This window comes from Sparus aurata, chromosome 1, assembly GCF_900880675.1.
Source record: "Sparus aurata chromosome 1, fSpaAur1.1, whole genome shotgun sequence".
NCBI classification, from domain to species: domain Eukaryota; kingdom Metazoa; phylum Chordata; class Actinopteri; order Spariformes; family Sparidae; genus Sparus; species Sparus aurata.
The window spans coordinates 8393126-8418656 of NC_044187.1; the positions used below are offsets into that span (position 1 = coordinate 8393126).

The 25531-nt window shown below is 42.2% G+C and overlaps 2 protein-coding genes across 2 annotated transcripts in view; both read right to left on the bottom strand.

Annotated features, from left to right (window-relative positions):
- On the bottom strand, window positions 1-24644 carry dnhd1 (dynein heavy chain domain 1). Its single transcript, XM_030416605.1, is given in 45 exon segments — window positions 1-633; window positions 754-1379; window positions 1630-1779; window positions 1886-1977; window positions 2129-2354; window positions 2697-2771; window positions 2909-3083; window positions 3169-4167; window positions 4791-4969; window positions 5289-5465; window positions 5613-5711; window positions 5856-6267; window positions 6381-6800; window positions 6916-7107; window positions 7278-7406; window positions 7781-7883; window positions 8129-8315; window positions 8409-8523; window positions 8845-8950; window positions 9203-10754; window positions 10860-11142; window positions 11250-11409; window positions 11623-11710; window positions 11808-12026; window positions 12029-14960; window positions 15051-15145; window positions 15260-15385; window positions 15533-15752; window positions 15937-16028; window positions 16104-16302; window positions 16676-16803; window positions 17021-17297; window positions 17450-17575; window positions 18384-18541; window positions 18793-19036; window positions 19128-19360; window positions 19545-19656; window positions 20069-20212; window positions 20455-20709; window positions 20969-21125; window positions 21212-21322; window positions 22086-22289; window positions 22374-22571; window positions 22847-23271; window positions 24570-24644. Coding segments are annotated over 44 exon segments (13500 nt in total). The 5' UTR covers window positions 23182-23271; window positions 24570-24644; the 3' UTR covers window positions 1-243.
- baiap2l2b (BAR/IMD domain containing adaptor protein 2 like 2b) overlaps window positions 1-25531 on the bottom strand; it is a 44313-nt gene that overhangs the window by 12540 nt on the left and 6242 nt on the right. The window lies entirely within an intron of this gene.

The window sequence follows — 25531 nt, forward strand, 5'->3', positions numbered from 1 at the left end:
TGACATTGTGTGAAATCTTTAATAAGAAATTCAAAATACTGCAAAACTCAAAGTATGCAGAGGCATTTTACAGCAACAGAAGCGTCACATACATTTATGTGAACAGTAGTCTCACTTACGAATATATTCACAAACTTTCCCATGTAGAATGAGGCATTTTTTGAATCAATACAAAGTTGTTTGTTCAATAAAAGCATCTGAGCTTCAGTCTGGAGCATCACAGCAAGTTAAAGTTCGGCTTCATCAGAGCGCACTCACTAGCCTCACCCTTCTGAAACTACACAAAACAGGATCTAGCTTGGCATGAAGGGGCAGCGTAGTGATAATGTTAACATCTGCCAGTCCACTGTTTCCACTCTCCCGCTCTCCATCGAGATAGAGAGGGCAGTGATAGAGCGGTAACTGTGGCTCACAGTTTAGATGGGAACTTTCACAGCGGGAGGCATCTCGGGCTGTTTTTGTGCTCCTGACTTGAGCCGTGACACAAACTAGGGGCAGTGAGCATGGCTGCGGAGAGACTGTGTCCTCTATAGCTCCGAGCTGTGTATCCCATGATGCTCCTCTAAGCTCCAGGCCACACAAATACACAGCATCCACAGGAAGTGAGGCTGGGTATGTGCTATCACTCAGAACCTGGAGGGAAGAAAACAATCAATATGCAGTACCTTGAAGCAACAGCAGGAACTAATTTCATCCACAGAGTTCCAAAATTGAAGGCTATTAAAATATGATTTAATCATTTGTATGCCTTACCTCAAAATGCAGGGCTATATCACTGGTATATTTGTGATTCATCTGAGCAGCATGTCTTATCACCGCCACCAGGAAGCCTCTGGCATTTTTAAAAGAAGATAGTCGGTAGCCACCGGGTGGATCTGTGGTGTTGTGGTGCCAGAGATAAGCACTGAGCAACTCTGCCCTCCTCTCCAAGTGAGACAAGTTGGCGAGCTTGAGGAGAGAAGCGGAGGTCGGCGTGCTGTATTGAACAGGCTGTCGGAGCTGTGAGAGGAGCGAGGACACTGAATCAATGAGATCATCCCACTCAGCCTGGAGGAAGTCACGTAGGGGACTGTGAGAAACAGCTCCTGCATTTGTATCTGGGCTGTCATTCTGGCGTTCAAGGTAAGTCTTCAGAGTCTGCAGTCTGTCTATAGCGTGGCTAAAGGCTGGCAGTGTGGCAGGCTGCTTTAGCTGAGCGCAGAAGCTCCTCACTGGTCCTAGAGGAGTCTGGGAGGCCTGCAGCAGTATGCTCAAATTGTGGCTATCTATTTTAACTCTCTCAGCTGCCACATCGGCACTGAAGCCGAGCACAAGGGGGTCATTGATGGTTGCTGAATCTTGAAAACCCCGCTCCAAAATCTGCAGCAATCCTGTCAAATCTGACGACATGAAACACAACCACAATCAATACATTGTAGTTACAAAGAATATCTGACAAACAGAAATCCCGGAACGGCTCTAACGTAAACCAAATGCCGCCTTATATTAGTGCTACAGTCATGCAACTTGCTCAACAAAAGGGTAAATAAACAATCTTTGCATGATCTAGCTCCTCGAGTTCAGTGTCTCACCAGTTAGCGTGCAGGATATTAACTATGCAAAACTTATGCAAAAAAGTTGTGTGGTTACCAAAGTTGCCATGATGGCTGATAAAATCTGTAAGGATTTGTGGTCCTTTGCCCCCGAGAGGTGACACTGTGCTGAGGCAGATCTTAGCAAGGCTCTCCATCACCTCCAAATCTGCAGAGTCTAGTACATGACCACCATGCACGAGACTGACTTTAAATGAAAAGCACAACAAGGTTAAAGTAGACGGTACAGTAACTGAACAAGAAGGATAGTTTTTTTTCAAAATAACCAGATTTCCACTTTAATGCTGCCTCACCTGCTAAATACTGCAAAGCTCGAGTCTTGTCATGGCAGAGACCAGCGATGCTGATGTGTGCATCCATCAAAGCCAGGAGGTCTTCCTGACTCCTTCGAAAGACAAACAATCCAAATGCACAAGAATAAAATCCAAATCCATCATTAAATTGCCACCAGTTCAGGTTGTGTTTGGTTTCACTGTAAATGAATTTAAAAGAAAAGTATACAAACACAGCTGCAGCATGTGAGCCCATCTACTTACCAATTGTAAATTCTCTCTTGGCTTAAGTATTCATAGTTCTGTCTCTGCAGTAACACAGAGTGAAAGATGGCACAGCGGAGGAGGAGCTCCATGTAGTCTGCTGTGACAGCCGACAGAGATTGACACCGTATGATGGACACCACCTGTCGCAGGGAACAGCTCAGCTCCTCCGTCAGGCTCCAGGGAGAGTCACAGAGCAGAGGCAGGGCACACATTCGCACTGCCGCTGTGCAATAATAGCAACAATTATAAGCATTAAAATCGTTATTAAAACCTGAGGCTACATTTTTGCTTTAGGGCAATAAATTAGCTCACTCAGGATAAGATTGTGTCTTTTTGTTCTTGTTGATGTAGTTGTGGCTCTAAATTGCACATCAATGTACTGAGTTTTGTTTCTGAAAGGTCACAATTAGACTGAATCATTTTAATGATCTTTACCTCATACAGGTGGTGGTTGCAGTGACAAATAAAAACTAGTTCATCTATTGGAATGCAGCTGTGGTGACTGGCCCTGAAAAAGCAGACTTGCATAGAGCAGTAATGGCAATACATTAGGCCTACTACCTACCTGGTATACAGCATGATGCATATTCTTGAGTTATGAACCACAATCTGAAACACGGGTGAATCCGGCATCGCTTCTCTGTGCGATAGGTAGGTAGACAGGCAGGCAGGCACATAGATGCATACATTAGTAGAAAGACTGGGCTGTAACTCGGGTTGTACGCCTGTATTAATGGCAACAAATGTTGAAAATACAGTTTAATATGGATTACCTACCTCGGAAAGAGGAGATCAACCGACTGAGGTGAGTCACGACTTGATCATCCCATTGTTCCAACAGGTGACAGTTGTTAAAAACAAACCAGTGGCCGTCATTAACAGCTTGGTCCAGCACTGAGAGAATGAACTCCGTGTCACACAGAGCCCCAAAGGAAACTACTTTCACCTGTACCTAAAACATATCCATTAAGAAAAACATTAAGCACTGCGTTGATATACTCTGGTCACAGATATCAACAACAGAAACCGTGTGTTACCTCCTTTTTGTCTGCTACACAGCGGGACAAATTGTTTATCAAATGAAGAGGCTGGATGCTTGTCCACTTGTTTTCTCTTGTACTGGGCATTGTAAGAATGATGGGCCCCTCATGTTTGACAAGATATCGTGAGAGGGCCTCTGGGTTCCCAGCGTGAGGAGCCTCTTTTTCTGAGGTCTGTCCAGAAAGGCACAGGGGGTAGACGGCCATGGCGTCAGCTAGTCCCTCCAGACATTCTGGAAGCATGGTCTTCCATAGCAGAGCCCGCTGTAGCAGGGACAAATGGGAGTGAGAGCGACAGGGAACAGCCCCTGCTACAGATGAAGAAGTGAAGTGCAGATACTCCTGCCACTGTGTGGGGCAGGTGAAGAGAGAGGCGATCAGTCCTTTGAAGACTGGGATCTTCTCCAGGCAGAGGAGCTCTGTGTGGATATGAGGAGGTATCCAGCTGGGCAGAGCAGTTGTGGACAGCGAGACAGAATGCTCTGTGTCTTGAAGGCCTCTGAGGAAAGCCGCCCTCTCAGCCTCAGGGCACTGCTGGTTGTGTTGGAGCAAAGCCAAAGACACCAGCATCTTCAGAACAGCGAAATGGCACTTGGTGAGACAAGGCCTGTATTGCATCAGCAGCCGGGCTACCATCCAGTTTGTGACCTCTGCTATGATGCTCCCTGACACTTTCCCACTGCTGAATGACAGTAATGGCCCGCCCTTCACAATGAAGGCCTCTTGCATAACTGTGATGAAGCCACGCAGGGAGAAGCAGTAGGCGGGGGACAGACGGGACACCTCCTGCAGAGCTTGGTAGAGGGCAGCAGCCAGCCTCATTAACTGTCGGGGTACAGCCAGCAGGGACTCCTGGTACTCTAGCTCCTCACTCATCTGCTGGATCTCAGTCTGCAGTTTGTTCTTGGATTCTTGGCAAACAGTCACGCGGGGGAGAAAATTAGGGTCCTCCAGCAGCGGGGCGGTAGTCTGCAGGATGTAGTCCATAAGAACATTCTGAAACAAGATGAGATACAGTCAGTACAAACGACACCAGATAATTACATTTGCATCAAACGACTGACCTCTGATTTAGTTTAACTTAAAGGTAAAAAGTAACTTTTTCATTCAGTGACCACAATAACAGTTTGATTAAAAAACATTTGATACCACACTCAAAAACCCAGAACATGATTGATGAACAAGTGCAGCCCAGATAATAAGGTTTACTTAGTCCATATTCTAACATAGATAAGGACAAGCAAAGCCAGGCTACAGCTTGTTGGCACAGCATTCATTATACGGAAAATGATTACTCGATAATCAGTGAGATCGAGAGATATCAACCAAAGAGATACAAGATACATAAAAATATACATGTAGGACTCTGAAACTAGCTATTTGGGTTCAGAGTTAGGAAGGACAAGCTAATGACATGATTAATATAAATGAATCAGGTGAAAGAACATCAGTCAGTCAGAAATCAGCTGTATTTATCTTAAACAAACTATTTTCTTTAAGATAAATGAAGCACTCAAATGTCCAAACGGATTTCACTCTACTGCACTGAATCAAATGAGGCTACATAAGCAACAGAGACAGTATTTGCTCGATATGACTGTAAATGATGGTCTCGTCACCTCTTCTGAGACCAGTTTCTCCTGCAGCGACTGTTTGTCATTCTGAAGCCGCAAGTGTCGAATCAGCAGCTTTTTACATTCAGACTGCAGCAGCTGTGTCAGCATCAGCTCCCGGATCTCTTCTGAGCTCAGAGAAAGGTCAACCACTCGGACCTGAGCCAGAATGGATGGATGAATCTCTGAGGAAACAAAGCAAGAAAAGTGAGCCACTGCTTTCAGCTGAGTTAGAGGAGCTAATTTATAAAAATGTCCAGACCGTCTACAGCACTTCATTACGTTATGTTTGTAGAGATCCTATAAACCTGACTCCTTATGCACAGAGTAACACAAACGGTATGGAGCAGTATGCTGTCTTGTCTAGCCAGTCAAACCAAGCCAAGACAAACTTGTTTACATTTATTAGACTGTGCTGACAAATGAATTTGTAAAATTCTGTACTTCTGTCGCAAGAAAAATGCCAAGTAAGTGACTTTAACAGACTCTACGAATCCTTCTTACCGCTGCCAAGCAGTTGGACAGGCAGATGGGTGGCGAGGAAGAGGCAGAATTCAGGGTGGGTCGGCTGAACGTGTTGTTCTGTCCCTGGAAGGCAACATCCAGCAGGTCGAACCAATCTGGCCAGAAACTGTGGACTGGGAGTCACACGCTCCATGTTTGTTACCAGAACTCTTAAACCTGCAAAACGAAAGGTCAGAATGCTGAGAAAGCTGAGAAGGGACACTGCGACGAAAGGGCATATCATTTGATGACAAATGGACTAATACGTCACGTAAAAGTCTCATGATATTGTGTGGTTTAAGTGGTTCGGCATTCCTAATTCACCTTCCTCCGCAGCTTGGTCGAGCTTGTCCATTAGCGCTGGATCATCAGCACAAACCACCATTTCACACTCTGCCTCCTTCTGAAGATTGGCTTTTTCTCCTGCAGAGCAAACACACAACCGGTTTGCTGTTTTTTTTAATGTAATTTGCATTTCACATAAGCATTGTAAAGATTTTAGGGGGATTTAGATGGCACAAGGTGCAACAAACCCAGCAACAATGTAAATCTAAGGACCTACTGTACCTGTGATGAGGCAGCTTTGAGAGCTTATATCTAGATGTTGCTGGGTGTCTGCCAGTAGAGGCCAGCACTGAACCCAGGCACTCCTGCAGCCCCACAGCAGCAGCTTTACCAAAACTCTGGCAGGTGGAGCATCCCGGGGAATACCTAATGCCTGACCCAGAGGCAGCTGCAGACTCTCAGACACAGCGATGGGAAAACCGAGAACAGGTGAAGAAGGTGAGGTGTCAGAGTGTGTAAACAGGGAGGTTCTGGGGTCCTCTCGGTTTATATTTATGATTCCTGTCTGACATAGCTCCCTCCACTTGCTAAGCAGTTCCGTGCGCACATCAGGACCAAAGGGGCCTAAATAAGAGATGATTGCTGCCAGGATAAGGGCGTCTCCTGGTAGAGTTTGGTTATTTAACTCTGCCTCCTGAAAAAAATAAAAAAAACATTATAATTTAAAAAAAGATCACCAAGAAATAACACCAAATTAAGTAGCATGTTTAAATAGCTTTTACAGAATAACTGCAGACTCTGTGTTACCTGAGCAGCGGCCCTCCAGTCTCTGAAGTGTGTCTCCAACTGTACTGCAACTGTAGTAGCTTCTCTTTCTGCACTCTCAGCTGACTGCAGCTCGAGCATTTGCTCCTCCAGTTCTTCTTGTACCAACTGAAGCTGAAGCTTGACATCCTCTAGATGACGGTGTGCGTCCTCCTTGTGCTGCTTGGCCAGGTGCAACTGACCTCGCGCCTCTTTGGCCATCACCTCCACCTGCGTCTTGACGAACAGTTGATGTTGTATGCAGCAGCACTCATACATAGCCTGGACCCATCGACACAGGGACTCGCAGGCCTTGCTCACCTCCCGCACAGACTCCGGCACAAAATGGGGACTGTGAACTATCTGTCCGAGCTGCTGCAGCTGTTCATTTGTCAGAGTGTAGCGGTCAAAAAATTCCAACTCCTAGGAGAGATATTAGAGAGAAAACAATCCCAAATCAGCCTCTTACACCACTGTATGCCATTACTCAACCACTGCTGACCAATATAAACTGCTTTATTAAGACACTCTACTACACCTGGAAAAAGTTGGATTGTCCAAGAAGATGTTTAGCGCTCTCCCAGCCTGGTGGACGATTAAACAGCAAACAAATGGCATCCATAATTTTCACCACTCCATCAGGTGGATCTCTGTAGTGTCGGACCTCCTCCAGGTCGGATGGATTTAGACAGCTGAGAATTTTGAGGCCTGACAAAAACACAGGTCTCACCTGGAAAATTAGATACCATGTTAAGATCCTTTTCTGTGAAACTATGATGACATAATTAATAAGCACATTTTGATGATGTGATCCGTTTTTCAAAATGTGTTGGGCTTCTTCTGAGTGTATTACTGTGATTTAACGGATGCAGATTTTAATAAAAGAGGAATTCTGTTTACCTGTTTACGGACGTATTTAATCTGCTCTTCCAGGTCACACAGCTTGTGTGCCACAACTACACATGTGTCCTGTGCTTCCTCAAGCAGGCTTCTCTGGTGATCTGCAGCTCTGAGGAGCTCTTCATTTCGCTGCAGGATAACAGTTTCACAAATAATGTGTGTTATAGGGCAAATGTTACTGTATATGAAAATGTCAATATCAACTGAGGTACACTTTATTACTTTAACATAATCTCCTATTCAAAAATAATATGCAACAACAAGAAACTTGCTGTTAAGAGTTTCTTAGTTTAAAAACAATATTTTCTCTGGTGTGCAGAATGTTTTAAAGCCTTCATCTGAAGTGCACTTGTTATATTGCTTCCAGAGTTGTTTAAATCATTTTTGACCTTGGTGAAAAATAACCTTTTGTGGTATAGACATTGTGGCAGTCGATACTCTTGCAACCACATACAGAATATTGATCCCACTCGAACTGCATATGCTGAATTGCTATATATTACCTGCTGTGTCTCAGCAACCTTCTCCTGCAGTCTTATTAAGTTCTGTTTGTACTGCACAACTGTGTTGTTCATGACATCCAAGTGAGACAAAACAGTGGCAACTCTGAAAAAATACAATAGTTAGTAGAGCACTGTGTGTATTTCTGTTTCGTTTACAAAAGGTCTGAAAACAGTTAGACCTTAGACCCTACAGTTTACATCTTTCCGAAGGTTTATTTATCAGATAAATATTGCTCACAGCAGCATAACCACAAATGTGTTGGTACATCAGAAGCAGCATATTAAATACTGAAGACATAGTGAGAAAAGAGGAAAATGCTAATCCTCCAACGGTTTCAGAAGAACTACCTGATAGCTTGGCTCTGCCGTAACTTGTGCAGTTTGTTGCAGAGGTAACCAAAGTGTGAAATTAACTCCATATAAGTCTGAGGGCTGAAAGGCTGAGCTCTTAGAACGACAGCAGCATACTGACATGCAGATTGATGGATTCCTGCCATAGCAACAGACAGGCCGGCCTCTAGTCCCTCTCGCTTCACTAAAAAATAAAAAGGGGAAAGGATATATGTCTTGCCAGTAAAAAGCAGTACAAATTAAGGAAGTATAGACTAACTCTGGTGGTGTAACTCACTTTTTTGGGTACTGGATTTAAGATACTGAGCAGCAACTTCCACTAAAGACTGTTGGGACCAAGGCTGATACACCTCCACACAACAACTGACGCTCAGGGCCTTGATCAGTTGTGCCTAGATCACAAAAGATAAGAAGTCATCCACTTAGATTTACTGTGTAAAATTACGCTATAAATCTGAAATACTTGATGGCACAACTTGTACTATATATACAGAGCCCTTTCCACCCCAAATATCACATTACAGTAGAGTAAACATGGTCTGCATGTGGGGGTGGTGCTGGGGTACAAGGATCCCACGCCAGAATCAATAGTTGATTCTGTAAGTATCCAACTGTAAAAATATGTGTTAAAATAGTTGTTCCTGGATCTTCTCTCGTGTGTTGTTATAGAATACAGTGACAAGTGATGATACGCAAAGAAAACACTGATTTACATTCCATCCATGGGTTGTTTTGTTGGCTGGTATCTCGCTGCTGTCTGACACGGTGAGCGGAAGCAACATGAACACATGCACATTTCTGTGGACTTGGCTCAAGCACCTTTGTGAAAAGAAACAGAACAAATATGGTTAATAAAGTACTGACAGTTCCTTAAAACATTTACTGTAAGTAGTCACACATTCTCTTACAAGCTCATTATTGTAAATGCTGTGATATCATCATCATCATCATCATACAGCTCCAGTGATCAAAACCCACATTACTGCATCACTTTTGGATGTGAGTAAATACACTGAATGTATTTCTTAGTATTTAGAAGACCAATAGGTTTTCTTGGCATTATCCTCTTACTTCTCAAACATCCAGCTGTCCATAAGGTATCGTCTTGAATTCTTCACAGCAGTCACTCTGGAAACGAGATTTCTCAGCTTCTCATCTGTGCAGAGCCCTGGATAAGTTCTGTGAGCCATCCCCACCAAGAGTTCTTCTCTGACAGACTGGCTAATTCCTTCGTGGACCAGTATGATGACATTAACTCCATCCGCTCTAGTTTGATTCCCAGCCTCTTTAAGGATTTCATGCAATTTATCCTCATTCCCAGGATGCACCTCCATCAACTGGCAGCCCACCACAGAGGCAGCTAAACGCACAGTGGTTTTACGGCCTGTGCCTCTGTCTGAGCCAATCAGCACTCCGTGACCTCCAGGTGTGAGCAACGCCCGGAGGATATGAAACAGCTGCATCACCCTCTGTCTGTGTACAATGACTCTGGTTGTGATGTCGTCGTCATCATCATATTTCTGTCCTTTGTCTTCTGCTTCTCTGTCAATAAAATCACACAGCTGTTGCAGTTGCACATCAAGGTCTTGGTCCCGATAAGAACAGGTGCGTCTAAAATTGTGCTCCTGATTCATTGAGTTCAGGGCCTCTGAGAGTTCAATACCATAAACAAGCTTAGCTATTATGTGCTCCATATGCTGAAGAATCTGAGTTTGCAGAGGGTGAGTTTTTCGGCTTGCCTCCTCTGAGTGACACTTTTCAAACAGAGGGGGAGGTTCAGTCATTGTCTGGCCTACGTTCAGGTCTGACTGATCAGCTGGTTTTGGCTCTTGAGGCAGAGTTAGTGTATCTACACTCTGACCAATGGGCATGCTGGTGCTTGCTGTGTCCATGCGTAGTGTGGGAACAGCAAGGCTTGTCACAGCAGGTGGGTCATCTACACCAACAGGCTTGGTTTCCTTAACCAATCGAATTCCATAGTGCGTTGCTGCTGTCTTGGCTATGAGGTACACAAGAGTTTTGCGTTCGTCCTCTGAGCATAACCTATCACAGAATGTGCGCATGCACTCATGCATCCAGAGATGTACTATGTTTAGCACTGATGCTGCAGGCCCTGAGAGGGTAGGGGGAAACCCTTGAAGTGAATTCTCCTTTTTCTGCATTGTGTTTGTGATGTTAGGCTGCCACAGGCACAATCCTGAAAACACCTTTTCAAGGTCATGATGGGAAAATAAGAAGTGGGGCCTTTGCAAAGTAGGCTGGAATTGGTCACATACTGCACGATACAGACTTTCAGTTGCATTGATGATATTACATGCCATGTCCTCACCACCCTGCATAAGCGACATGTCTTTGAGCCAGATCTTCAGCCGAGGAGAATGGATAGACAAGATAACGTCACTGGATAAGCTAGGGAGCACAAAGATGGAGAACAGACGTGACAGCCTGGAGGATATCACATTGCTCTGGTGATTGCCCAATCCATAGATACAACAGGTAGCCATGTAGCTGATGGTTCCAGAACACGTTGACTTCAAGTTGTAGGTATCAAATGTGAGAATCTCTCCCTTTGAAATACTCTGGCGTAGTGTCTCTAGTGCCGCTGACATCTTCCCATAGACATCTATCAACAAGAAGACAGAAAGATTAACCTTATAAAGCTTAATGCTGTGCAAAATCAGATTAAACATTAATTTAAGTTCTCTATAGGGTACATTTTTTGACTCACCATGCGGTGCTTCATGCAAATCATCCACAAAAAGAAGCAGCCCAGGCTTTTTTGTCATAGATCCTTCAGTATCTTTACAGTTCTTCTGGCAGCTGATGTTACTCAGTATAGTGCGCAGGTCTCTGGAGCCCAGCAGTGGACTGGCTGGTAGGTTGATATGTGGCAGGTCAAAACTCAGCAAAGTTTTGCACAAAGTGGTTTTTCCAGAGCCGGGCTCTCCTGCGAGCAGCACTGGCTGGTTTGCCTCCAACATGATGTTGAGGAGATAGGTATGTTTCCCAAACTATGCAAACAGATTAGCAACACTTGTCAGTTTAAAATGTAATTGCAGTAGCCTAAGCTTTACATTAATGTACTTTCCCTACACTAAATTGAATGCTCAGGACAAACCTTGGGAGAGAGGAAATGTGTCAACAGTGTGTTCTTGAGGCATATCTTGCTGTCGATGTTAAAAAAGTGATCAAACACACTCTCTTCATCAGGAACCACAATTTTGTACCGACAAGTAAACAGCACTTGACGGGCTAGTAAGTCAAACTGTGGCCAGTGTCTAAAGTAAAAACATAAAATAAAGGAAGAAAATCAGTAACTTATGATCATTTAGGAGGTTTTTTGTATAACAAAAAAATGATTATATGAGAGTCCCGGGAAGTACCAGGAAGCCAGTATACCAATGCATATGTTTACAGCTATAACATCCATACTTAATCATCTGCATATTTAAAAGCAATAACATACGTAAGCTCCATAAAGATTCTCTTACCGAGGATGCAGATGTCCACTAAATCCCCAAATGTAAGCCACCAGAAAAAGGTTCCTGGGCAGCAGATCTGTGGCAGTTCTGTGAATATCTGGTGAGAAAAGAGGTGATACAGTATTAATAAATGTACAGTAATTTCCTTAACTAGTGTGTAAGTTTACAAGGTAATTTGTGAGTGAAGGGTATACCTCCTTTGTCGATTTGTTGTATCACTTTTTCCACTTCCTTCCTGAAATGGTGTAGGAGGGCACGCAGGATCCGAACAAATGACGTGATTTCTTGCATTCCATATGTGATGCTGTCAGAACGTTGTCCCTCATTATGGATTGCAGAGGTTAAAGCCTCGTGTCTGAGCAAACTCAGAGTGCTGGAAAAAATATCTCCAGCGAGACGAGTCCACATTTTCACAGTCCTTGATCCAGTTTGTGTTCAGAAGAGAGGGCATCCATTTCACTCCTCCACACACCCTTCCACAGATCAGTACCTGTGAAATAAACAAGGCTACAACGGGTCACAGCAGAGGGACTTGCACCCTGTAGGTCGGTGGTCTCCATAAGCAGTTTTAGATGTGATTGGGATGGTAGTGTTTCACCTGATGACAGGCACAGAAATGGGTCATCAGGACTGCAAAGTGTGGTTAGATAATCTAACCAGCCAGGCTGCCCCACAGGCTCCCCATCCATTACCAGCCATTTCACTATTGGTGCCCGATCGCTTCTCTTGTTGCAGATCATAGAACTTGTCGGCTCACGTCGTTCTAAATCTCTCAGCAACTTTGCAACAGCTCCATCTTGCCATCCTCTCTTTTCACAGACGCAGCCAAATAACTCTTCGTGGGACATGGCGTTAGGAAATAAGACTACAGTGTCAACAGAGTTCCAGGTTGAAGGCGAGATCTGTGGCTCTGCCTGTGGAGTATCTCCTTTAATCACATTGTAATTTTCACTTACTTGTTCCACTGCCCTGGAAGCCAGACAATTTAGTGCTCCAGCTAGAGCACAGTAACAGGTTGTCTTTCCACTACCTGGGGGGCCTAAGAGCAGAACTGCCTGAGATATTTTAATGGCCTGGTAGAGTGTAAGAGCACTGCTAATTGTTTTGCTGTCAGAGTGACACTGTTTCCTTTGTAAGTCTTCTGTAACTGCATCTTTAAGTTGGTTCTCTTCCTCTTCGTCAATATATTGTTGAAAAAGAGGAAACTGACAAGCTAATGGGAACGTGTCCCTGAAAATGATGTAGAACTGTGAGGCTTTCTTGGGCTCATAAAGAACAGGTAATACGACAGAAAGAATCGCTTTAACGATGGCTGTCTCCTCCATTAATCCCTCTATAACTGACAAATGAGAGCAGCGCAGCCTGGAAAGCTTTTCAGCTTCTTTTATGTCCGTTTCAACACATCTTGCAGTCCCATTTTGTGAAGACGAAAGATTAGTTATCTCTGCAGCCGATCTTTTGGCCTCTTCCGAAATGTTCCGTTGCCTTACACTTTGCTCAAAGTGTAATTCAGAGGCGGAGATGATCTTTTGCAAGACAACGAGACAGCAGCTCTGGTTGTCAGTGATGAAATCAGGCAGACAGAGGGAATCCTTGGCCAGAGTGATGAGGGACACCAGACGCTGACTTAAAGACATGGCTTCTGTGAAACCAATGGAAGTCAGCATTACTTCTGCGATGATCCGGTAATCTGGATGGGTTAGCGCAATGGGTCTGGTTGCATACCGCAGGCTCTCTGTAACCTCAGATGTAAACCCCCTCGATGAGATGAGAACACACCCATAGCTTAGGCTCGCAAGAATGCTTTTCCCTGCGAGTAGCATTTGGCATTGTGAATCAACATTTTTGCAGCCTGTTACCCCCTCAGCAGTCTTGTCCTTCATGTCCTTATTCTCTCTTTGATTCTTCTTTTCTGTCAACCTAGAGAACGACTGGTGAATGCCTACAAGATGCTGTGCCAGTAATGACTGGACCCCTTGTGTTAGTGAGTCTACAGAGTCAAGTAGCAGCCATGCTCCAGTCTGGAGGGCACCCAACATCATCCGTTGAACAACACCTGATCTCATGCTTGGACAACACTGTATGCTGACAATCTGTCTCCCCAGTGCTTTTCCTAACTGAACCACAGTCTTTTTCTTTCCAGACATGCAGGGTCCACTCACAAACCCACATCTATAGCTTGTTATGGCAAGGAGAATCCCCAGTGTTGCCCGATCTGTGGATGGAGAATGCGCCATCTCCCAATCTTCTGGACCAAAATACTCATAACCATATTGGAGTCGATGGCCCAAAACATCCACATAACATGTCGGGTCATTGTTGCCTTTCAGACTCCAGTTTTCTGAGTTTATGTGATACTTCATCAGACTTTGCCACTCAAAAGAAGACTCCAGAGGTACACCTTGTACTTCCATGAGTTGAGATAGCTGCTGCGAATGTTTCATTCTAAGTTGCACTAAAGCACGCAGACACATCATCGTATACTTAGAAACCAGAGATTCAGTTTTAGCCCCTGTGACTCCATCCCTTATGGACCGTCCAAGGTTTTTCAGCTCTGCAGAGGTGTGTGCCTTCATGTTGCTCAGCTTCACTGGGCTCAATTCTTGGAAAGCTTGTACAAGAACGTTGCACCAAACTGCCTCCTCGGCCACCAGAAGACACTGAAGAGGATAGTCAGACAACAGATCCAGAACAGGTATTGCAATGTTCCTCCTATCAGCAATTTGGATCCGGATGTCTCCAACTTTCTTATCACATTCCAGATCTTGACTGGGTGGTTTAAGCTGGTTTTGCATAGCAGCACATTCTTTCATGAGCTGTACCATGGTCAACTTCAGTTGTTTCTCGAACAGACAAAGCCAATCCAAGGCACTGAGATTTGGCTCCAAAGCAGACAGAAAGGTAATGTGCTCATGGAGGCTGCCAAAGAATCCCAGCACCTTCATCTGTCTGTGGCTTTTAGATGTAGCCTCAGAGTTCTTTACATCTCTTCTACTAGATGGTATTTCACAATCCACTTCGAGCCAACGAACCCCTTTAAAGCATCTGCGTACAAAGGGTTGCAGTGTGAAAGGCGCTGGGTGAAAAGAGAGTAGTTGTACCACTTCCCTGTCACTTAGAAGCCAGAGTCTTGAAAACTGTTCACGGAGAGTGTCCAGGAGATGCACCATCTGGTTGGAAATACCTTCCATTGTAGACACGCCATCAATTAGTATTTGGCAAAGGTTATTGCCATGGAATCTCTCATTTGTCTTCTTGAAATGAACAAAGTTCAACACATAAGGGTCACTGGATACAGAGAGCATGAGTTCCTTAAATGTCTCATCAACTGGTCGGAATTGATGCAGCTATTTGGGAAAAGAAATACATTTATTTGAAACGGAAACTTAAAGAAAAGCTAGTTATATTTGACTTGTGATCATGAAACAGCGACATACCAAATCCACTTTCTGAAAAGTAAAGTTTTGATGGAACAGCTTGGTCAGGAAGGCCCATAGTTGCTGGTGTCTTTCAAATAAGGAAAGCAGCTTCTCTATTAATCATGTAAAGGGGAAGAAAAACAATACAATTTTCATACTATCTCTACACTTGGTGGCACATTTTCATGATGTTGCTTTCAATATTTTATTCCTGAATCTCGCCTTACCGAGATCTTGTAGTGATTGCACCAGATTTTCCATCTGCAGCCTGAACTCCACACTGTGGGGGGACTTCAACATTAAGAACAGAGTCATCAAATCATTCTCTATCTCAGCATAGTGTATCTCCAGACCTGAATGAGAAAACACAAATCTCAGATATTTAGAGGCAGAACATTGGTTCCACACTTTTCCACCAAGCAACGGAATCAAAGTAGTAACTGATTACAATGAAAAAATCTCTATTACTAAGTTGTTGTTAGGTTGTTATTCAGGCTCACCAGTGATGGTGAATCTTGCATCATGACAGGAATGTTGACTGGCTGTTTGGATATTTGAAACGTGGCCCTCTGCGGGCTTTTCTGTCTCTGCTAATCCCTGTTGTGGCTCACAAGCAGGGAGAGTGAATTTCTCCAGCTGGAAGATTCTGGCTTCCCATCCCTGTCGAAGTTTGTGGAAGGTCTGCTCCATGCTACACTCTGCTTCTGCATCCCCACATATCTGATGGATTTTAAAGGAGCCATGAGAAGCAAAATTAATCAAGTATTGTGTGTTAATGACATATAAAGATAGTTTGTTGTTTGTTGAACCTTTTTTCACCGGTAAATATTTAAACCGCTATGTGTTCTGATTTTAGTAGTACTGCCATATCATGCTCAATGTGTAACATCGCTCCTGCTCTCACCTTGGTCATGAGTTGCTGTTCAATTTGAAGTTTCTGAGACATCAGTTCAGCAACAGTCACCTGCTTCTCTGGAGCATACACGAGGCCCATGCCTGCCAGATGGAAAGCATTTCAATTAGATATCCTGTGATTATATGCATGTGTTACAATACCAGAATGTCTCAAACCTTCAAAAATAGCTTTCCAGTGTTTATGTTTGAGCGTGGGGCTCTGCAGTTTGGCCATGAATGTAAGATGATGGCTTATGCTGTCCAGGTTTCCTAAAGTCTCCTGCAGCACAGCATCGTCAGCAGGTATGATACTTGTCAGAGACAGAGCTTGCTCCTTCCACTTGGCAACTTTCCCCTCAGCTTGTGACACCACATCCTGACAGAAAAGTATTTTAAAAAGATTTATTGGTTTCATTCCTATGAACAAACGTTCTAGGGTTGTTTTTAAATCACAAAACAAAATGTTCTTACTTTTATAACTCTTAATGGTTTATAAACAGTGATTTGCATATTTGCATGAATGTAGTTTGAACCAAGCTGTGCTGCCAATACTCCAGTTCTTAACATCACAACTTCTTTCTCCAAGGAAGGCAATTAATCAAGGCGAGACCAAATCATTTTTAACTAAATTTTAAATTGGCATAATTTCTCATCACCATGAATGTTCACAAATACTATAATTACCTCCTAGCAAAACACATTTAGTCATCATGTTAATAAGCAGAAAAGAGATCAGTTTGACATGTTACCTCACTGTAAGGCAGCTGTTTCCATTCGTCCAGCAATGTTGTGGACGCATCTTTAAGCCCCCACAACTCTTTACGGGCGCTGACCTTCTGAACATCTGTTGCCAAAGCGGTCAAATCCATTGGATGTTCTGATGGGAGGCAATAAAAGATAACAATCTGATAAGATTAGGATTTCTGTAATGACATATTATGACAATTTTACCACTGCCAAGCTTCATTTTTTCTTCTTACATTTTTTTTAATTCTCATTTAAAATGCATGTTTAATCCACCAGTGGTCATTCCTAAAAGCACAACATCAAAAGCATTTTTTTCAAGCTTCAACCCATAATTTGTACCAACTCACCCTGTAGGTCTTGACTGTTCCTACTAAGTTGTTCCAGCTTTGCACTGAGATTGTGCACATGTGCACACATGTGGTTCAGTGTAGAGAACATCTCTTTTGCATTCTGGGTTGGGTCAAGGAAGGGTCCAGATGTAGCTTTAGACACCATAATTTTAAGGTCATACAGCAAAAATGAGAACATTGTGTCCAGTGCGTGAGCCATTGAAGGGAGACGCTGGTACACAATGCTATCTGCTTTCTTCAAGAGGGGAAAAAAGCGATCGCGCATGTCCAGCATCTGAATATAAACAAAGCGCACAAACAGAAGCACACAGACCGCAGTGAAAAAAAAGATATCACTTAGACGTTACAGCAATAATGCAGAAATCTGAGTTGTACAAGTATAATGTGGTTAATAATAGCATAATTTTCCCTTTTATCCATACTGACCTTTTCCTTCAAAGTCACCTCCTGTTCAGTCATCTTCCTGTAGTTACTGCAAATAGTGTCCTGCAGGGAGAGAATGTACTCCACACGTTCCTGCACATTAGCAAACATTTTCATAGTCTCCCTCACCTGAAGAGAGAAGACAAATTTGGACTTTTGAAAATCTATTCTGGGTGTTTATCATGACTAACAACTTATGTTTAATCAATGATATATAATGTCCTGGACCTAAGCTCATGAAAAAGCTCTGTAATTACAGTAGTGAGTTTGTTGTCCTTTAAACTCTTAGACAAAGTTAAGTGAAAATTATCACTCTTTTGATCAGACACCAGTAATATATAACATGGTTGGTTTTGGTATCATAAATCATTAAAATATCTGGTATCAGATGGATAAAATCTCATTATGCTACAGAGAATAAAATATTCATAAAATGTTGACAAATAATTGAGAAGACTGAGAGAACGACCTTGTGTATACAGGTTAAATAAGCAAGCCGGGTGAAGATAAGTGCAAATACAACCATAAACTCTGTCTGACTTGAAACTGCACTTTGAAGTAACATCACACCATCAAAAGAGTTTACTGGAGAACTCAAGTGTGCACTAGTGTTCTTTACTTACGCGCCTTCAAATAACAGCACTAAAAGCCTTAATGCACCTTGAATCACCTGAACATTCTTGGATAATGGAGTCTAAATTCAGAACACATTTGCTCTAACAAGACAAAGTTCTTAAGATGAATAATTAAAATGAATATGTGACCGAAAGAAGATTCTCAAAGGATCTGAATCTTCCATTTGTAAACCCTGCAAAGGTAAAACAGGTAAATCTAGGGTATTGGTTTCTTCTGCAAGTTTTTCTTATAGTTTGAGCTGTTTTTTTTCTCTTTGCATGACCTGTAATCATGCAAGTATGTAACGTGTGTGTTTCTGTACCATAACGGCATATTTTGAGAGGTCATGTAAGTCTTGGGGTTCTGTCTGGAGTTCAGCTGCAGTCCTCTCCAAGTCTGATACGACACTTTCTGAGAGCAGCTTTATCTGCTCAACGAGCTGCTCCAGCAACTCCTGCGCAATCACCTTCAGCTGTTGCCCTTGAAAAAAACAAAAGCAAAGAGAAATAAAGCATTTAGAATAGAGACAAAAAAGTAACCCATCAACTTGCCATCCAATTTACTGACTTACAACGCAAGGGAACAATAAAGAGTAAAGAAAACATTGTTTGATCACTTCTCCCTGGTTTGGGGCAAAGCCACTTTGAAGATTTTTGTAAAGGATTCTGTATTCTGTTAGAGTCGTCAAGGAAGACAGAAGAGAAGATTTAATTACTTTAGAGCAGACTTACCTAGATTGTCCTTGATGCAGCTGCACTGGATGGTGAACACTTGGTTGGAGGTGGAGACTGATGAGGGAACTGTGTGGATTGCTTCTGTCCAGCGGCGCACCTTCTTTATATGTTCCTCGTACACTAATGCAGGCTGACCCATCATGGATTCCAAAAAGGCTCCACTCCATTGGCTAATGAACACATGAATTTCCATCAGCCATGAGTAGCTCTCGCCCAGTTGTTGGATTTCTAGTTCAGCTTCCTGTACAGAGAACAGTGAGAATTACTAGAAACACATGAGCAGGAGTGCTAATTAGCTGTGTCTGATTGATGTGATAAAGTGACAGTCTTGCCTGCATGATCTCGGCCTGCTCTTTCTCGACTTGTTTTCTAACATCATTAATGCTGATCTGCCATTCCAGCTGCCTCTTGGGGAGGGGATGGTAACAGCCGTGCACCCTGTTGCCCTGCACCATCAGCGAGGTCTCCTGAGGCAGCACCAGCCTGCCAGATGACAGGTCTCTGAAAAACTTCCAGCAGCAAAACTTTCTGCAACCAGCCGTTTCATCACTGTTCTTATCCCCCCCTGGGAATTAAAACACATGTAGACTGAAAATAACCTGTCTTCCCACTGTTTATAAAATAAAATAAATGACAAACAATGTATTCAATGTTTCATATGAATACTGCAGTTATGGATGAGAAGAAGCTCAAATCAATTGAGATCAGAGCACTGAAAAGAAAAGCAACTTTAATGCAAATGGCTGTACCTGTCGAAGTCACATGTTCGATACGACGGCAGTCGGAGGTTAATTCCTGAGAGAAACCAGAACTGTAGACACAGTTTCTGTTCTCTAGGAAGAATCCACAAGTGTCACACAACTGATGGAAAAGAAAGGTGTTACGAGGCTGGTGACAAACTCTGGCTGATCACAATGACAACCACATTGCCAAATGAACAAATGCAATGAATGCAACATTTAAATATGATGCAAGTATTATTCTTGATGCTGTAGAGCAAACTAAATGGATCATAGGTGTATTCAAGGCTTTACAACCTTGTGGAGATACTGATGTATTCATTCACATTCATTTTTCAGTTTGTTTTAGTATTACAGTCACTCTGTTAGTCAGCCACTTTTCTGTTTATGGTGGGCTGAGATTATGAAACGGAACATTGTGCTGTGATTTGTTTTTACCATTACCAATTGTAACAACCATGAAGCACAGTTCCAGTAACATTAATACCATCCAGTGCTCGGTGTAGCTTGCTTTGTGCATGTGGAATAATTACCTGAATGACTGAATCACCAACAGTCAGGACTGCCTCACTCACTGCATCTTGGAATAGATGCACTGGTGGGTTCAAGGTCAGCTGACTACTGGCGCTGAAACAAAGCTCAGTGTGGAAGAGACCGCACTGCTGAGATGTCTTCCTCTAGAAAACAAAAACACATCATATATCATCAATAAAGCATTAATATGATTGATAATTAAAGCCACTGTCAATTAGCTTTATCTGACTCCTTCTCCATTATTTTAGGTAGTTGCATTGTCTTCATTGTAATTCAAGTTTTGTATTCATATCTCTCCCGTTATAACCTTGAGAGAAGTATGCCACAGTGCTCCATCTGAAAATCCTGTGTTTCAAAGACAAAGAGGACAATGCTCTCTTGTCACCTTCGAAACATGGCTGAGAAAAGAAACGGCATCCTGTCGGATGATCGTGACGAGACTCTGCACAATCATTTGGTTGACGAGAGCAGCAAAGTTGCCCAATTTCTGCAAGACGCTTTCAGACCGGGCCAACTCTTTATTCAGCTCCCGCTGGTGAGCCAGATGGAGGTAGATGGGTTCGAAGATTTTATTTGGCTTTTTAGCATATTCCATATGCAGCTGCAGCTCCTGGTGTGCCTTGTAGCTGCCGTCTTTCACCTGGTGACAAAAACACCACTGCAGTAAAAATAAAATAAGTTCTAAAGTGATAAGATTTTTATAACAGATGTATTATACGTCCTAGCAAACTGACCAGATGCCAATCTATTTTCTTTCTCAAATAAAACTGAAATTTTTATCCATGTACAGCAACTATTAAAATGTCTCTAGATTGCTTTCTCATTGAAACCATCGATCACATCACACAAAATAACACCTTAACGCAGGTTTGAGTTTGTTACAACACAAAAAACTATACCGCATTCAGGATGACAGCGCGACACTGTGATAATTCCTCCAGTATCTTCAGACGCTCTTGATTCACGCTTATCAGCAAGTTCTTAAATTCCAGCAAAGTGTAGGAACTAGACTCGTCCTGGGGCAGCCAGTGTGTCCCTTTCAGTTCTTCAATGATTCTGTTAAAGATACAGAATCACAACAACTGAAGCTTAAAATTGGTCTCATCTTAAAAAATCCCCAATTTAATGTGAATGTGACTCACCTGTTTAACAGAAAAAGAGCATTTCTGAACCGAGGTACAGCTACAACAAGCATATCCTGCAAATCCTCAGAGCGGCGCTGAAAAATGATTTTACGCACATTTGTATGCCACCTGGCATAAAAAAAAAAACAAAGCAGACGAAGGATGAGGATAAAACACAAACCAAGAGCAGGGTTTATGTTGGAAGAAATATATGCTGGAGCACATGTCCTGGAAGATTTCGACGTCCAGGACAAATGGAAGAATTTTCATTCAAATATGGTCTGTGCTTATTGAGCTTAAAGTGGCAGCTAACAACTTTCCCCCCCCAGCGTTTCCAAGTGGTGTTATTGCTGCTGCCACTGTTGCAAAGACAACTAGATTGCTTCTGTTTACCTTAGAGTGGCAAATAAAAACAATATAGGACAAAACTGTAGTTTATTCAATCATTTGGTCTATAGCAGAAATGGATCGACAGTAAATCCCTTTCCCGGGCGGCCTGGTGGCAGACGAAATTGTATCGTGATAGAAAGGTTTATAGTGAACCACTGCAATCACTGCTTAATTTCATTATTCTTTATCCATTACATTTCAAAATCAACATTTACTTCAGAGGCAGAAAACCTGCTGCCAGTTAAAAAAAACAATTCACAGAGACTGCTGAAGCCGTGCGTCACCTACTCAGAGCGCTAGGATTTAATGCCCTAAAATCATTTACTCCACTTTTTAATAAAATTCAAGTTCTGCTTTGAGGGAATTTGTTTAGACAGACATTATGCCTGGAGGGATTCAGATATGTCAGACTTCAACAGATTTTCCTGGTAAAATAATCAGTAATTAGGGGATAACAAAACCCTGAACTAAAGTGAGAAAGCGTAGTTTGAATGTAACTCACCAGGTGAAAGCTTTCTGTAGTCTAAAGTCCCTGAAAAACTGGATCTCCTGCAAGGCTGTCCACAATATAGACTCTCTGTGCCACTCTGTCAGACTTACAAATCCACCATAACCCCTCTCCGTCACATGTAGGACAGTGTTAGGGGAGAAGATGTAGTGCTCAGAAGCAGCTTCACTGGAGTGGACCACTCGCAGGTCATACGGTCTGGAAACAGAGCAGACATATCACTGCGTATTCACGGTTTAATTGTGTGCACCCCAGCTGGTACATAACCTTATTTTACTGTACCTGTTAAAGTCTCCGGCCACCTCTTTCAGATAATAAAGCTCCAATTCTCCCAGGTCTCTTTTCCTGGCAAAGATTTGAACGACCTCTGTGCCAGTGAGAGGATCTTCATTTGGTTTGGTCACTTGCCCGTTTCTCACCGTCGTTATCTTTTTATCGTTACATGTTGCGATTTTTATGGCTTCATCTTTCCCTGTAAGACTGAAGCAATGAAAACTGAGTGTGAACAAAGGAGCCATTAACTCAGTAGTCAAACACTTTGAGGAGTAAGTGTTGACGTCTAAATTTGTCACCCGTTTATGGAAGGTAATTGAAAAATGTACCACTTGACATTGTAACAAGGATCTATAAATACACATGCTGTCCAACTGCAAACTATGAACAACATCAGATTTATCAACAGTGTGATAACAGTAGGATATTACACTCATAACCACAACTTTAAAACGTGTATCTTAACAAAGTACTCTATGTACCTCTGTGCTGTTGACTCATCAGCAGCTCTGATAGGGATGTGGGTCCCTAATGCCGAGGCCATCAGTCGAGGTCTCTCAGTCCATTTTGTATCATCTGTGGCTTTTCCAGGTCCTCCTTTGGCTGCAAGACGAGGAAGTTCCACCACTGATGAAAGCCTATCAGAGGGGACATGTCTGAACAGAGGGCTGGCCACAAAGGCTGCTGAGAGAGAAGGTGACTCCCAGCATAGAGGAGGTAAAGTCACTTCATGAGCGTGGGCCTTTTTCTTGACTTTGGATCCAGGCCTAGTGATGTCTCCATCATAGGATCTTTTCTCTGAGGGGGCAGCGGACATGCTGCTGATCTTTCTCCGAATACCATCAGCAGGTTTAAGTAGCACAAACGTTGTCTTGCCAATCTACATAAGGATTTTCTTCTGTAATTTCTGGAAGAAAAGAAGAAAAACTTAATATAAATTTGTATTGTGAATCACCAGTATATCATGCTAAACATTTCCTGTATGGTGAAAGGGGCACTACATTGTATTTGGAGAAGAAATTCAAACTCAGACTTTTAATATTGAAATATTGATGAGGTAATAATATAAGCTCAGTTTGTTTATTCATTTTATTCAGTCACGGACCCCAACAGAGTTTGTTGATTAGGTTTGTTTAGAGATTTTTTTTTTTTAAGTAGTCACTGAGGAGCTTTCAGTTTTGCATTACTTATTTTTCTTTTTCTGTGATTTTGCCTCATTTATCATTTTTAGTCCTTTTACTTGTCATGATTCATGATGACTTTTTGTGTTTTTACATTTTCTGTTCTGCTCTATTGTTTTAGCTCATCACAGACGAGGCTTCCTTGTGTTTATCTTGACTATTGAGTGTTGACTCCGTAATATTGTCTTCCTGAGTTTCCTGCTTTTGCTTGATTGTCAAAGAACCTTGTAAACTCCGTATTAAAAGTTTATTTTTTCTCTTCTGATTTAAATGTACTTCCCTAAAACTACATAGTGCCCCTTTAAGTAGGGAGATACAAAAAACAAAATCATAATTTTTAGATAAAGAGGTACATGATATCAGCAGTCTCTATAAGGATTGTGTCCCTTACTGTAAGCAACAAGCATAATTTTAGACAGGGATCAGCAGAATTAACAGTTTAATGGCATAAAACAGTCCACTGAAAAAACTTATCAACCATATCTGTAACCAAGATACGGATTATATATATTATCCTTTTACTAAGCCATATATCTGACCACAAATCCTGAAAAATGTTAGGATTGTTGACAGATATTCAGCATGTTGCTGCTAAAGTGTTGATATCTGTGCAGACAAACGTTAGCAATTAGCTTACAATAAATCTTACCAACGCATGATACAACTTGTTTTGACTGGGAGACATTTTCACACACTGCTGTGTAACTATCATTGATATGACGCCTATAATGAACTTTTTACAGCTTCCTCAACTCCAGTTCATTAACAAAGTTCACTAGCAGAGCTTTACACAAGCACTTTTTGCTAGTTAACGTTAGCTAACGTTGGTTAAGTTACACCAGCTAAACTAAAGTTAACTGTAAACCGAAGACGTCCCACTCGTTGCAGCTTAACACCTGTTCATGTTACTGCTCCACAAGAGGATAAGAAAGCAGGTAGTGATGTTTCTAAAGTTAAATAAGTACTTTTAAACAACAAGCTAGCTAACAACATACGTAGAGGAACTAACTTGTGTGACTCTTACCTGTCTGTCAACGCAACCACGGCGATGGCTCGTTGCCACGGTAACGCTGGCGCAGTGACGTGTGGGGCTGGCCGGTCTGCTGGTGGAGGTCAAGTATGATCTGCTGTTGCTGTTAGTAACCTTTAGCCTTAAAAGCTTTTATTTAACCCGGTGTGTATCGTTTCAAGACGGCAGGAGACAACAGAGAACAACAAGAAATCACAGCAAGTCATTCAGATGTTACACCGTGTTTGGTGCCCCAGCAGATCCATGTTGGAAGAAGTTAGGCCTGCATAAAGGCTAATTATTCTTAGCTGTAAACATCAACAACACGGTGTAAAACTACTACTGTGTGTGATAACCCTGCTTTTAAAATCCCATTTAAGTAAAGAAGCCGGTAAGACTTCAATAATAACCATCAATAATAACAGTAACTGTATATTAAAGGTGTATTTATCTTTATTTGTAGAGGAACCATGTACAATAACCAGAGTTAGCTTAGAGCTAATCTACATCTGCAGTCCCTTGGCAGGACATAATTAAAAATTCACATAAAAATAACTAATAACTATAGCAAACATAGTTAAACGCAGTGATATAAGATCAGTGGTGTTAAGATTGAGTGTCTTCAAACTTTAGTTAATAGTTATTTCACTGTAACCATACAAAAAAATGCCTTATACAAGATTTATTTAGCAGTTGTAAAGATAATGGCCATCCGAATGATGCTTATAGATGAATTATGCAGTATTGATTAACCATGTTAAATGTGCTCTTAACAACAACAACAATTAAGCAATAAACAGCTGCTTAATACATGTTTTTAAAAGCAATTTGTTGTTTGTTCACAGTGAACTAACTATTATTAACTTTAAAATGTATTAACGATGGTTATTATAAAGAGTTGTACCAAATGTATATAAAGTAGGCTGAATGGAGTAATAACCATGAGCTGTGGTTGATATTTTATAGTTGCTTATGTG